This window comes from Rhinolophus hipposideros (genome assembly GCF_964194185.1).
Source record: "Rhinolophus hipposideros genome assembly, chromosome: 21".
In the NCBI taxonomy this organism is placed as follows: Eukaryota; Metazoa; Chordata; class Mammalia; order Chiroptera; family Rhinolophidae; genus Rhinolophus; species Rhinolophus hipposideros.
This window is the reverse complement of record NC_138067.1, coordinates 38909088-38923608: the sequence shown is the minus strand read 5'-3', so window position 1 is coordinate 38923608 and position 14521 is coordinate 38909088. Positions and strand designations below refer to the sequence as shown.

Sequence of the window (14521 nt, the reverse complement as noted above, 5' to 3'; positions counted from 1 at the left end):
AAATGGGGAAACAAGTTTAAGGGTCCAGAAACCTTTTTTAGTAATTCATGTTTTTGTTGAGGTAACATTGGTTATTAATATGCACATTTCAGGTGTACAACATTATAATTCAATATCTGTATACTCTATTGTGTGCTTACCACCAAAAGTCTAGTTTCCATCCCTTACATTTACTCCCTTTATCCTTTTGTTCTCATTTTTGAGTACATATACCGGGGGTGCCAAAAAAATGCATTCAAGTGGACATTTTGGTCAGCGTTGCTCAAGCAATAGTTCGCAGTAATTAGAAGTGTCTGGAAGCCGATGGTAACCACTTTGAGCGCCTCTTGTAATTGCAGAAGTCAAACATGACTTGTATTCATCTTTTGTTATTGGTATACATTGAGTATTGCAATTTTAAAAGTTTTCCTTTCTTAAAATGTATAATTTTTTGGTACTCTCTGTACTTGTCATAGTTGTAAGCACTGGGGATACGGCAGGGAAGAAAACATAAAATCTCTATGTTCATGGTGGTGGAGAGCACTTGAAGCCATTTTAGAAAAGCAAAGTGAACTGGCATGGCAGAATGATAGGGAGCAAGGGGGAAGTTTGAATCAGGCCAGACCGTGAAGGGCTTTGTGGTGAAAGCAAAGGAGTTTGCACTTCTAGTCGCCAGGGTAGTGGGGAGCCCTGAACGAGTCTCCAGCAGCCGAGGTGCCATCCTGAGAGAGGCAGGATGGGGCGTCAGGAGGATGCGGAATGGACCTGCCACCAGAGGACACGCTGAGGAGTCCTGAAGATTAAGAGGGGGGCCGCGAGCAAGACTGGGGCGGTGGAGGGGCGGGCTGCGGTCGCCCAAGCAACGTACGCCGCGCCAAACTACTGGCTGGTCTCCAGTGGCGTAGTCCTTCGCGCGGCAGCGTCCGCGCTCGGAACCCCCAGGGCGCGGCCTCCGCGAGTGTTTCAGCCTCGCCCTCCCAGAAAGGGGGGTGGGGAGGAGCGTGCCCACCAGTCTTGCTCCGTGACCCAGTCCGGGCCTGATATAAAGGGACCGAAGAGAGTAATGCTGACGATCTTGGAGCGAGGACAGTAGCTGATTTGAGGGAAACAGTTTTGATGTCCCCGCCACCTTCCACCCTACAGACATGGCCCCGCCCCCTGGAGAGTCGGAATCCTTTAAATGGTCGGGGCTCCAGGGAAGGGAGGGGTGGGTCAGCCGTCTCCTGGAGACAGACTGGTGGCTCCGCCCAGCCAATCCGCGCCCCGCGGCGGGCAGGACTCCACCCAATCGCAGCTCGCGGCTCGGCTCCGAGCTGGAGCTGGGTGAGTCCCAGGCCAGAAGGAGAGGCCCCCCGGAGGCTAGCAGGCCCCTACCCAGCACTGGAGGGTCGCAGAGTTGCTGACGTTCCTGAAGGTAGTCGTTGTGAACCTTGCAGCTGAGGTGAGGGGTGGCCGCCGGGCTTGAGACCTGCCTTGGGTTGGGGGAGGTGAAGGCGGAGTCTGGGCTGGAGTGGGAGACGCAGATTAAAAGTGACCGATAGGGTTTGGGGACCGGAGACCGAGTTCGAGATTCTGGACAGGAGGCGACGTTGCTGGGGCAAGATCTTCAAGTGGAGGGAGTTTGAAGCTGGGCCCTGGGATATTTGGAGAAGTGAGAGAACCAGGGAAGGAACTTTTAGGGCAGGGAATCTGGACATTAGGACAATTCGGGTCTCCGGACGGCTTGAATTCGGTTCTCTACTGTTCTGGAAAAGGGGTGAGGGGTTGGGGCTAGGATCCCGGGCATTTGGAGAAGCGAGAGAACTAGGGGCAAGGATTCTTGCTTTCCCAGATGCAGTGGCGGAGAGGAGGTGCTGGGGGACAGATCCAGGTTCGGGTCTTGGAGCCGGAGGGGGAGTTCAGAGGTAAAAGTCTAGAGGCGTTTGAAAGTCGGGAGAATACGGGAAAGTTGACGGGATAAGGTCTCAAAATTGAGATACCTAGTGTCCCGAACGGAGTGGATCGGAGAGTATTTGTAGTCTTTGAGCGATGTGTTGGGGCCTGGACTCAAGAGCAGTTAGGGGGAAGAATCCAGGACCTTCTGAGGTCTGAAGGACCGGGAGAAAGCCGTGTTAGAGCCGCAGTGTCGGGTGGGGGAGGGGTGCTCCCGGCCCGGAGCTCAGACTCAGCCCAGGAGGCAGCGGAGGGCGGGGCTGGGCCGGCGCCGGCAGCTGGACGTCCGGGTTCCCTTCCCCCACCCACCCCGGAGTCCTTTGCGCATGCCCTGAGGGAGGGCCGGGAGGTTCGTCCCGGTGGCTTGCGGAGCTCTCTGGGGATTGTAGTGCAAGCCCGAAGTTAACGTACGTACCTGGTGGCTATTGGCCCACATTTCCCACAAGCCCCTGGGCCAAATTGGGGCGTGCGTGGCCGCTGAAGGGAAGATCCTGGAGGGGGCGGGGCCTGTAGAGATCCGTGGTCTGGTTGGATGAGTCAAGAGGGGCGGGGCTTGGCGTGAATCGAGTTCTAGCAAGTTTTTCTGTGGGGCTCTTGTATGGGGGAAGTATAACGCGCGGGCGGAGGGAGTGCGAGGCCCTGTCTCCCGTTGTTAGGAGCGCTCTCAGTCCGTTAAGAAGAGGGAATGAACAGAAATATACTCTGTGAAAGAGTCTCGACAAATAGGTGCCCTAACAGGCTCCAGTTGCTCAAATACAGCAAGTACTCAGTAAATACAACTATCAAATGAAGAAATAGCGATTAACTTGTTCATTAAGCATTTCCTGTGTGGTGGGTGCTGTGCATTACCTGTGGGGTCTCCTTGAGGATGCAGTGAGAGTTTTTACAATCCCCATTTTACAGATGAGAAAACAGGCCCAGAGAGGTAACGTCACATCATTTTCCAAGATCTCACAGCTGAGCACTGTGAAAGGCAGAATTAAAACCAAAGATTTCCTGCTTCCAGTCCAGGCCTCTGTACTCCACACCTGTCTTGTGTGTGTCACATTTGAAATGACTATTGTGGAAAGAACTGTTTTAAGAGTCAGGAGGACTTGGGTTAGGGACCTCAACTTACAGATGAAGAATTGAGTCTCAAGGAGGAAAATTCACTATTTGAGGCCACCCAGGCAAGTAAGTGGGATTCAAACCCAGCTGTGTTTAAGGTCAGGTCTTGTTTTCTTACCGTGTTTCCCTGAAAATAACACCGGGTGTTACATTAATTTTTGCTCCATGAGGGCTTATTTTCAGAGGATGTCTTATTTTTTCATGTACAATAATCTACATTTATTCAAATACAGTGATGTCGTCTTCTGGACATCGTCATAATGTGCTCAATGCGTCCTTCTGGCTGAGATCTTAACAGGGGCTTATTTTCTGGGTAGGTCTTATTTTCGGGGAAACACAGTAGTCACATCCATTTACTCTCCTTAGCCTTGTGGGATTCGTACTATTTCCATTTGATAGATGCAAAACTTGAGGTTTAGACCATTAAAAATCAACAACTATATCGGAGATTCTGGATTTGAACTAGCCAAGCTGTGTCTGACTTGCCCCTCCCTCTTCTTTTCATAGGGCATCATGGTAGGAGGGTTGAAGAGAAAACATTCAGACTTGGAGGAGGAAGAGGAAGATGAGAAGTGGGACTGGGGTCCGGCAGGCCTGCAAAGCTACCAGCAAGCCCTGCTGCGCATCTCCCTCGACAAAGTCCAGCGAAGCCTGGGTCCCCGAGCACCCAGCCTTCGCAGGCATGTCCTCATCCACAACACCCTCCAGCAGCTCCAGGCGGCACTTTGTCTGGCTCCAGCACCTGCCCTGCCCCCTGAGCCTCTCTTCCTGGGTGAGGAGGACTTCTCCCTGTCGACCACCATCGGGTCTATTCTCAGGGAGCTGGAAACTTCCATGGATGAGACTGAGCCACCTCAGAATCCAGTGGCCCCCCTGGGCCCCCAGAACGAAGTGCTGCCCCAGCCCGATCCAGTCTTCTTAGAAGCTCTGAGCTCCCGATACCTGGGGGACTCTGGTCTGGATGACTTTTTTCTGGACATTGACACATCCACAGTGGAGAAGGAGCCTACACTGGCCCCACCAGAGCCTCCTCACAACCTCTTCTGTGCCCCAGGGTCCTGGGAGTGGAATGAACTAGATCACATCATGGAAATCATTCTGGGATCCTGAAACTTTGATTTGGGGTGGGGTGGGGATGCTCCCTTCACATCTCAGCCTCAGTGGGCTGGATCCCAGGGTGCAACCCTGTGTGTGTGTGTGTGTGTGTGTGTGTGTGCGCGCGCGCGTGCGCACGCGCGTCTGTCTGTGTGTCTGGTTTGATGGGGGCTCCTCCTCGCCTCCCATTTCAGGGTTCTACAAACAGTCTTGCATGTGTGTGTGTGTCTGGTTACCATAGCCTTCTGTGAAGGTGGGTCTTCCTGAATTAATTTATCTGTTCCAAATGCCTTAATGAGACCCTGTTTCTGGGAGTCTGATTTCCCACTTCCGCATTTCTGCTGCCTTGCCCTCCAGTTCCTACTCCCCTTGTGACCACTGGGGCCTCAGGGAAGATAAGCTGGGCCTGTCAAACAATGACAGGGATGGGCTGCCGGGTTGCTATGGAAACCCAGGCTCTGCCTCTTTTACCTCCAGGGAATAGAAGGGGCTGGCCTCCTCCCCCCAGGCAGAACCCCATCTTGTTGGTGGGACCCCAGTCCCAGCAGCCTCCTGATTCATAACCAGGCCGGACCACGTGCAATAGGGTGGAAACCAAACTGCTCCATGCCACATTATTTAAAAGAAAGGTGGGTTTTTGTGGTGGTTTTTCTGATTGTAATTATTGTTTTTTTTAATAAAAATATTTTGGAAGGGATGGTGTTGTCTAAAGTTTCTAAACTTCAGTGGATCAATGGGAGGGACCTGGTAAGTTCCCTAGATACCTGTACCCCTTCCCTGCCAAAGTTGGGGAAGTACATCATTAAATATAACGTTTATTGAGTGCTTGTTAAGAGCACTATTCTACCCGCTTTATTTGAATTAAGCTATTTAATCCTCATAATTATATAGAAATAGATACTGTAATCATGTTTTACATAGGAGGCTGAGATTCAGAGAGGCCAAGTCACTTGCTCAGGGTCACCCAGCTAATAAGCAGTACCAGGGAGCTAGGACTCAATCTGCCTCGAGAGCCTGGTTCTCAACTACTGTATTTGCTGCTTCTTGGTAGATTTTAGACTCCCCAGCCACCTGGAGAAACTGTTAGGTCAATTACCTATCAAAGGATAGGACTTTTTTTTCCCCCTTCTTCCACCTACCTTCCCCCCCCCCCCGCAACCCCCCCCTCCCCTGTAGTACGGTTCAATCCGTTGTTTCTCAGTCTAGTTGTGTAGGACACAGCTCCCTGGCCCATGCTGGTATTGTGAGCCTTGTGCTGAAGCAGTTGGTCGCCAGCCGTCCAGCTGGCTGCTGCGGGCCCCCTTACGGAGGCATGCAATAGCCCGAGGCAGCCCACCGCAGCTTACTGCCAACCTCCAGCTGCTCACGGCAGCCCAGCTCCAGGGAGAGCTGTTGTTCACAATCTTAGCTGTAGAGGGTGCAGCTCACTGGCCCATGTAGGAATCGAACCAGCGACCTCTGCGTTAGGAGCTCAGAGCTCCAACCACCTGAGCCACCGGGCTGGCCCAGGATAGGACTTTCTGACAGTTAAGTTTGTCAACCCTTTCATTTGTATAAAATGTGCTGCTGAACCCCAGAGGAGAAAAATGCCCAAAGATCCCCAGTACGAAATGGTCTTTTAGAAAACCTGGTTAGGAAGTAGAGCCAGGCTAAAGTTATGGTTTTTCACTGTTTGGTAGGTGCAATCTCAGGCTGGTGAGGGTGAGGGGAAAAGAGAAGAGAGGCGAGGGAAGATACAATGTGATAACATTGCTGCTGTATTGGGTATGCCTCCACAAAGACTTGAGGACATGGCAGCAGGTAACTACGCATTGGGGACTTTTCTGGGAGCGTTGCAAGGAGGAACCACACCTTGGCGTAGTCCACAAGCAGGGAAAGGAGGGGGATTTTGCCTGTGCTTTCTGGCTCAAAGCCAGATTCTCATCCTTAGAGGGGCATTCCATCTAAGTCTGAAAGCAGTGGGGTAACTTAGCAGGTAGGTGCCAATCAAGAAAGAGGAGGTGGTAAAGAGGATCTCAAGATGGCACATAAGTTCCACATCTCAATATGGATGCCCACTGGATCATGTCTTTTTCCTACTTAAAACGTACAGTGACTTCTCCTACTCAGAATAAAATCCCAACTTCACTAAAGGCCTTTGAGACCTCATAGACTTGCTCCTCAGTTTAGTCTCCCACTGTCCCTTACTTGCCTCCAGCCACATTGGTCTCCTTTGACCCCAACCTAATTTTGTCCCTGGGGCCTTTTCACTTGCTGTTAACTCCCCAGAAGACATTTCTCCCATAGCTTCACCAATCCAACTATCCCCTTCTCAGTGGCCTTCCCTGCCTTTCCTAGCTCAACATGTCCAGATGCACTACCCCGCATCACATTCTGACTTTCATAGTAGCACCTATTCAATCTCTAATTATTACCTGTTTATGGTTGCCTCTTGGTTTATTGGAAACTGAGAGGAAGGGGTTTCGTCGGTCTTAGCCCAGCTGTATTCCCCAGTGAATAGAACAATGCATGGCACAGATGGGCACTCAAAAAAAAGTTCATTTTTGCTACTGTTGAAAAAATGAACTCCTGATCTCGCCATGGCCAACCCTCCCTGCCACCTCTCTGTACTCATCTCCCCACATACTCCCTCACTCCCATGCTCCAGCCACACTATTCTCTGCCATCCTTCAAACACACCAGCATTTCTCAACATCAAGATGTGGAGTATTACCTGCCTCATTAAGCGACTGTGCAAAGTGTGTAAAAGGGGGCCTAATACACACCGAGGATTCCAATAATTGCTCAAATTTATTGACTGCTTACTGTGGGCCTGGCACTCTTCCGTGCATGTGAGTAAAACAGTTGCTCTCATATAGCATCATAGTGGGGGGAGGCTGAAATAAACACAAAAAGTAACAAATAAATGCTGTAGAGAAAAAGAAAGCAGGAATGTGATGAGGGGGTGTCACTATGTAGATGGAACAGCTAAAGAAGGCCTCAGTGACAAGGTGACATTGGAATAAAGACTTGAAGGAGGTTAGATGTGAGCCAAATGAATCTGTGGGGGGACATCCTGGCAGAGGGAACAGCCAGGGTAAAGGCTCCGAGATGTGGAGCATTTGAGAGAGGGTGTGGAGGTCAGTGTGGCTGGAGCAGAGTGAGCAAGAGGGAAGAGTACTAGGAGAGGAGGTAAAAGTGCTGAGGGGTCCAAATCATGTAAGGTCTAAGGGAGTCCCACAGGGAGGACCTAAACTCCACGCTGAGTGAAATGGTAGCCTTAGGAGGGTGTTGAGCAGAGGAGGGGCAAGACCTGACTCACGTTTAAATAGGCTCTCCTTGACTGCTCTAAAGATAACCACAGTGAAGACTATATGAGGAGCACCCCCACTTTCCAGATGAAGAAACTGAGGCTCAGAGAGAGCGAGCTCCTGCCGTGTTCAAGAACTGGCGAGAGAAGTGGAAAGGCTGGCCCGGCAGAGACAACTGGGTCCCGAGGGCAGAGTCCACGTTCCCCAACCTGCCCTCCCCCAATGTCCTTCGGTGGAGGATGGGCCGTGGCCACCTCAGGGCATAGCCAGGGAGGCCCCGTCTCTCCCCGCTGCCCACCCTCCGCCCTGGGCTCGCTCTGGGCGGGATACCCGGAGGCGGCGGCAGTCGGGAGCCGGCCCGGCGCCTCCTCCCTCCCCAGAGGCCGGGTGGGGCAGCCGGCTGGGGCGGGGCGCTCCCCCTACCCCCCTCCCTTCTCAGCTGGCTGAGGCTCCTCCCCAGGACTGCTGGGCCCGGTAGCTTCGCTACTAGTTTCACTTCCTAAGGCCTGGCCTCTCTCCTTCTCCCTTCCCCCAGCCCTTTGAATTTCAGGATCCTTCTCCACTTTCTGGTCTCAGCTTCAACGTCACCTCCTCGGGACCACCCTGGCTACAGGCACTTCTCCCCAAGCCTCACTATTAACCCCATCCTATTTTGTTTTCTTCAAGTATCTTCCTCATTTATTAATCATCCAGGGTCTTCTCATCCCACTCAGAATAAAAAACAAAGGTCGGCAGAGTACTCAGAAGGGCCTAAACACGTCTCTGACCTGCTGCCGACAGCATACAGACCAACTACATTGGCCTCCAGCACACGCCCACAACCGGCCTTCACACTGGCCCTTCCTTCTGGCTGGACCCTTCCTACTGGCTGGACCATTCCTAGAGCCTTACTACCTCTCTCATTTCACCAAGTCTCTACTCCATGTCACCTCTTTTCATATTTATTTTCTCTTTCCACCCCTCTCCTAATCCATAAGAAGTGAGACCCTGTGAGGCTTACCCAGTGTACCCCATCATTTACAACAGTGTACACCACATAGTAGGCGGTCATTAAATGCTTGTACATGTTAATCAAATGACTCTTGTGAACTCTTCTTCCACGTACGACGTGGAGCAAGCCTCTTGGAGATTGTGCTTCCTTTTCCCTGGCCAACAAGATAGGCTGTGGGGGAAATAATTTGAATTTTCCTAGCATGGGCCTGGCTCTAATGATCATTTTACCCTCTTTTTATTACAAAAGATTTTAAGCACTTAGAAAAGATGAAGAAATATTCTATATTTAATTCCAAATGCATAATAGATACTGCAAAACTCTCATTTGCTGGAGCATTTGAGATCTTGCTTCCCAGCATGTTGTCGATTTGGCTCAAATAAACTCATAAAAATTATCTACAGGTTTGAACATTCTTACATTGACAATATGTACCACATCCTCTTTATCCATTTGTCTATCGATGGAAACCTAGGTTGCTCCGATATTTTGGTAATTGTAAATAATGCTGCATAGTATAGTTTGCACTTTTTGAGCACTTCCTTTGGCCAGGAGTGTTGTTCACAACTAACAGTTCTTCCCACAGCTCAAGTAGAGTTAGCAAATGAGCTACTCTACTTGAAGAAGATAAGTCCCATTTTCAGCCTATCAGACAAGTATTAAACTCCTGTCTACTTATACCCCATCCCACGTGCTCCCCCTTGAACTAAGTGCCTGTTCTATCTCTACAACAGCTATTACTACTAACAAAAGGACACATTGTGCACCACTCTGAGCATTTTGCACAAATTGTTCAATTTAATCCTTAAATCAATCTTCTGCATCAGATGCTATCTCCATTTTAATAAAGATGAGGAAACCGAGACTCTAAGGGACTAAAACCTTTGCTCAAGGTCACTCAGCTACTTAGGGAATGGCGCCCAATATACGACCCCAGTGCCATCCCCCCCACTCCCATCTTTTGAGTCCCACCGTTGAGTCCAACTGCCCAGAATGTGCGGAGTCTAGTATAGTGCTCTTACAGATACGATCTTATTTTAATTTTCCTAACTCAAGAGGTAGGCAAGAAGATCCCCATTTAACAGACTTCGTGTGGCTGAGAGGTCAAGCGTTTTTCCAGGGTCACACATCAAGTGAGTGATGAGTCAGAATTTGAACCCAGGCCTATGTGGTCTAGAGTGTAGACCCCTGTTGGGGCTGGGTGTGTAAGAAGCTCAATTGCTGAGTTTGGCAAGCGCCTTCGTTGGTGTGAGTGGCCTGCACCTTGACAAGCAAAAAACCCCCTCCGGGCCACAACCTGCCAGAGCAAAGAGCCACCCTACCTTCCACCCTACCCTTACGCAGGAGCCCGGGCATGCGCCCTGAATACAACCTTCCCTCCCTTCGAAACTGCCCCCTACAGGCTCCGCCCATCACCGTCCAGGGCCAATCCCTGGGTGTAGGGCGGGGCCGCTACGGTAGTGGGCGGTAGCTAAGAGGAGTCAGGAGCCTGGAGTCGTGCGCCGGAGTCAGAACTACGTCTCGCGACCCAGGCGCCGGTTGCTGAAGGAGAGCTAGCAAGTGATGCTGCCGCCGCCGCTTCCTGATTGGCTGCGGGTGGCTCCCTCTTCGTTCTGATTGGCAGCTGGTGAACTGGGTATGTAAATGAAGGAAAGGGGCCTAGGGAATGAAGGGGTACCGGCGGCTTAGTACTTGGCAGGTTCGATCCCCGGGCCCGGCAGGTGCGTTCCGGGACGGTCCGGGATCGAGACGCGCGGGCCTCTAAATGCCACCCGCCTTGGCCGGGCCGGGTGAATCACGCCGCAGCCCGGGAAGGGGGCGGAGGCGCCGGCTCCCTGGCTCCGGCTGCGTGACTCACCCGCCCCCGCCGCCGCTTCGGGAGGAGCCGCCTCCACTGCCTTCCGGTAGCGAGCGGAGGCCGAGAGGGCAAAGCAGCCCACAGGGGATCCCGGCCTGCACTGCCCTGGGAGGCAGGCAGGAACGACAGCCAGGACGCGGGGCGGTGTACAGGGTCCGGGGGTCTGAGGGGCTGGAATCCCCGCGGGAAGGCCCGCTTGGGGCCACTAGGGGGCGCGGGGACAGGGGGCGGAGTTAGAGTGAGGGGGGGGGGCTGAATTCCTGCGGTTCCGGACTCTCGGGTCTACGGGGAAGGAGGCGAGGACCCAGTTCTGAGTAGTGTGAGGGGTCACTCTTAAGGTCCTACTGGGCAAGGGCCCGGGGACGGGACCGTGCAGGCTGTCTTCCTCAAAAAAGAAGCTTGGGCCAGGGGTCCAGAACTCCAGGGACCCCCCCACCCCGCCGGAGGAAAGTGTGCGTCTTCAAACTTTTCTCAGTGACTCCCGTGCGCATCAGGATTTCCCGGCAAGCTCTGTCCACTCTGCCTCCCAAATAAATCCTGAATAGACCAACTTCCTTCCATTCCACTACCACCTTCTACTCCAAGCCACTGTCATTGCTCCAAAGAGTGCAGTAGCCTCTCCGAATAGCTCTCCTCCCTCTTCTCCCTACACCCCCGACCACCATCCTTGAAGTAGCCAAGGAGGAGCTTCTGGAAACCTAATCAATTCGCAGCACCACTCCCCTTCCTGCTCAAAACTCCTGAATGACTTCCCACCACATTCAATAAAATCCAAACTCCTTGCCTCTGCCTATTCTCCACCCCTCCCACCCCCCACCCCCACCTTGCCACTCTGTGCCATGACCACACTGGTCTTTTTTTTTTTTTTTTTTTAAGGTATAATTGGCACACGCTGGTCTTTTTTCAGTTCAGGCTCATCCTGCCTCCAACTCTTTTTTTGCTTTTGCTGTGGTTCTCTCTTCTAGGATTGCTTTCCCCTCGTTCTTCCATGGCTGACTCCTTCTCATGCTTGAGAGCTTAACTCAAATGTTATCTCCTCTGAGGAGCCTTCCCTGACCACTCCCCATAACCTTTTAATATCTTCCTAGCACCATCTGTACATTTCCTGTATTTGTTTATTGTCTGATGAATAGTAGATACTCGATAAAATTAGATTAGACTATGAAACAGCTGCTTTTATAGGTTAAAAAAGTTGAATACTGGACAATTCACATGGTTCATTGAAGAAATATAATACTTAATAATAGTGCTTATGAATAAGTAATTGCTATGTACCAGGCACTGTTGTAGTGGTTTTTGTATGTTATCTCATATATTCCTTAAAACAACTCTAGGAAGTAGACTATTATCATTCATATTGTAAAGTTTCTCTAAGAAAACCTAGGTGCAGAGAGGATAAGTGACTTGCCCAAGATGACACAGGCAGCAGTAGTCAGAACCAGGGTTTGAACTTCACATTGGCTTTCCATAACTCAATAACTTGTCTCCCCACAGATGATGCTGAGCAAGGGCCTGAAGCGCAAGAGGGAGGAGGAGGAGGAGGAGGAGAAGGAAGCCCTGGCAGTGGACGCCTGGTGGCTGGATCCCAGCCACCCAGCAGTGGCACAGGCACCCCCGGCCGTGGCCTCCAGTTCCCTCTTTGACATTTCCGTGCTCAAGCTTCATCACAGTCTGCGGCAGAGTGAGCCAGACTTGCGGCACCTGGTACTGGTAGTGAACACGCTGCGGCGCATCCAGGCATCCATGGTGCCCACGGCCTCCCTGCCACCTGTGCCTAGTGTGCCTGCAGCCCCTGGCATGGCCGACAACTTGTTGGCTAGTTCAGACGCTGCCCTCTCAGCCTCCATGGCCAGCCTCCTGGAGGACCTCAGTCATATCGAGGGCTTAAGCCAGGCCCCCCAGCCCTTGGCAGACGAGGGGCCACCCGGCCGCCCCACAGGGGGAGCCCCCCCTGGCCTGGGTGCCTTGGACTTGTTGGGCCCAGCTACTGGCTGTCTGCTGGACGATGGGCTCGAGGGCCTGTTTGAGGACATTGACACCTCCATGTATGACAGTGAACTTTGGGCACCAGCCTCTGAGGGCCTCAAACCTGGGCCTGAGGATGGGCCGGTCAAGGAACAAGCTCCGGAGCTGGATGAGGCTGAGCTGGACTACCTCATGGACGTGCTGGTGGGCACACAGGCACTGGAGCGGCCACCAGGCCCGGGGCGCTGACCCCAGGGCTGGGATGTTTGTCTGGTGACCAAACAGCCTGTGGCTGAACCTACTGTCTTTGGAAAGACATGGCTGGCTCCTCTAGAACGGAGAGGGATGCTTCGGAGAGACAGTCTGTCCCTGGGAGCCTCACCTCCGTCCCCTTGTCTCAGGCTGATGGGAGGAGTCTGGGATCAGTCCTCCAGGGATGATAGGGCCTGGGGGCTGGAATGTGATTGGACCAGGCCCAGTGCTGGACTGACTCCCCGGAGGTCTTAGCCTGGGATACTCTCTCCCAGATGTGGGAAGAGACCCCAACCAGTTTTATGAAATTAAAAACCAGGTCTGGGAAATCTTAAGTCTGTGTGCTTCTTTGTCTCTGGGTTAAGGCGAGGGTGAGATAATAACCTCTAACATTGATTGACCGTGGACCGTGTATCCGGCATACCTCTAAACACTTGATATGTGTTAACTCATTTAGTCCACCTAACAAGATGGGCTTTTTTATTATCCCCATTTTGCAGTTGACAAACTGAGGCTCCAGGAAGTCATCACTTGAGGAGGTGGGTTTCAAACCATGAACTTTAGTTTTATTGGTCTCAGAAGCAGACAATTAGGTCTGGTAACTGGCCCTCTAGAAAATCCTAGAACACATTCAGCCAGGTTTCCCTGGTGTGCCTGTACATCATAGTGGTGGTGGCAGAGGGGCCCCAGGCCACTTTTTAATAAGGAAATCTAGTCATTGCCTGGAGTCTAGGGGGGCTGAGGAGAGAGGGGAAAGGGAGCTTTCAGAATGACCTAGAAATAAAAGTATAAAGCTGAAGGCTGGATGGAGCCTCTCTAAGGAGTACTGAGAGGCAGCTTCTCCAGGAAAATGGTGACAGAAAAGGGAGACTCCAGCAAGTTTTAAAAAATAAAATTCACTCCGGGTCTCAAATCTCAATTTGGGCAGGGGATAGGGCTGCTTGGAAGCTGACTCAGAAATAAAGCCACTAGATTTGGTGGCTTGACTGAACAGCAAGCTGTTCTGCTTTCCTTCTAGAAGAAACCCAGGCTCGGGCGAGCTGAGGCCACCTGCCTGACTGCCTGTGTTGTATGACAGGGCTGGCTTCAGCGCCGGGTGTCTGCGCCGCCCCCGCGGTCCAGCCGCATTCCTGGCCCCGCTGGGAGGGGCCGCACACTCAGAGGCCTGGCACGGGACCCAGGCGGCGTCCTTCCTGGCGGCTGTGGGGGCAGGGCAGCGCCCAGGGTGCCGGTGGGGGAGGGGCAGGGATAGGAGGAGCTGAGGGCCGGACGGTGACTTGAGGGGCCGGCTGGGCCTCGAACGGGAAAACGCCGACAGGGGACACCGGGATCGTTGGGCCCCACCACCGCCTTCCCTCTGGCCGGAAGCTTAAGGGAGGCTGAAGCTGGGTGGAACTGGGGGAGGCCGGCAGCTCCGGGCGGGCCCCTCGGGCCGGGAAGGGGCGGGCGGAGTGGAGCTTCCTGGAGGAGCAGAGGAAGTCGTACCCATTTCTGGAAGTGCATGAGGCGGCCCCGGGAGGGGAGTGGAAATGACCCGACGGGACCTGATGTCCAAGCTGAAGGTCTTCCGGTGCCTGACTCCAACCCCTGGGCGATGGGACTCAGATTCCGTTTCGACCCAGACCCAGACCTTGGGAGTTTAGGTGGAGCTCAGCAATGCCCCCTGGTGCCCAGTCTGGTGGTCTATGATGCCACTGCCTTCGATTCTTTGGAGATCTGTCCAGTGGTTCAGGAGCCCCCAGTGTGGGATCAGCACTGCCCTGTTTACAACACCCTGGGGGCCTGTTCCTACTGTCTCTGGGTGCCAAATTGGGGGATAATCGTAATACCTACTGATGCAGACAGCCAACCCATCTGTCAATGATGCTCCCATCTGCCTCTGTGCCTGCTTGGCCAGCGATGGCCCCTTCTCCCCAGAGCTTCTGCGTACAGTTGCACAGTTTGTGCACTGCACATAGTCTCCATATTTAAGGGACTACCACACATATTTCAGACACCATGTATTTACATATTTATTATGACAGTTTGCCAGCAGATGGAGATCAAGTGCTT

General features: G+C 52.6%; 2 protein-coding genes across 5 annotated transcripts; both read left to right on the top strand.

Annotated features, from left to right (window-relative positions):
* Positions 1-1239: 1239 nt before the first annotated feature.
* On the top strand, positions 1240-4809 carry SERTAD3 (SERTA domain containing 3). Of its 4 annotated transcripts, XM_081031394.1 has the most exons (3): positions 1240-1420; positions 1811-1883; positions 3526-4809. In XM_081031394.1, exon 3 carries the CDS (start codon positions 3532-3534, stop codon positions 4126-4128), a length of 597 nt encoding a protein of 198 aa, XP_080887520.1. In that variant the 5' UTR covers positions 1240-1420; positions 1811-1883; positions 3526-3531; the 3' UTR covers positions 4129-4809. The 4 variants fall into 4 exon arrangements, with proteins under 4 accessions (XP_080887520.1, XP_080887519.1, XP_080887521.1 ...); XM_081031393.1 differs by lacking the exon at positions 1811-1883; XM_081031395.1 differs by lacking the exon at positions 1811-1883 and having other exon boundaries at positions 1245-1393.
* A 5086-nt stretch (positions 4810-9895) lies between these two features.
* SERTAD1 (SERTA domain containing 1) lies at positions 9896-12802 on the top strand. Its single transcript, XM_081031895.1, has 2 exons — positions 9896-10030; positions 11747-12802. Exon 2 carries the CDS (start codon positions 11747-11749, stop codon positions 12464-12466), a length of 720 nt encoding a protein of 239 aa, XP_080888021.1. The 5' UTR covers positions 9896-10030; the 3' UTR covers positions 12467-12802.
* Positions 12803-14521: the final 1719 nt, after the last annotated feature.

What these genes read in the sequence shown, in the direction of transcription:
- SERTAD1 (XM_081031895.1), top strand. Translation starts at nt 11,747, where the DNA reads ATGATGCTGAGCAAGGGCCTGAAGCGCAAGAGGGAGGAGGAGGAGGAG.
- SERTAD3 (XM_081031393.1), top strand. Translation starts at nt 3,532, where the DNA reads ATGGTAGGAGGGTTGAAGAGAAAACATTCAGACTTGGAGGAGGAAGAG.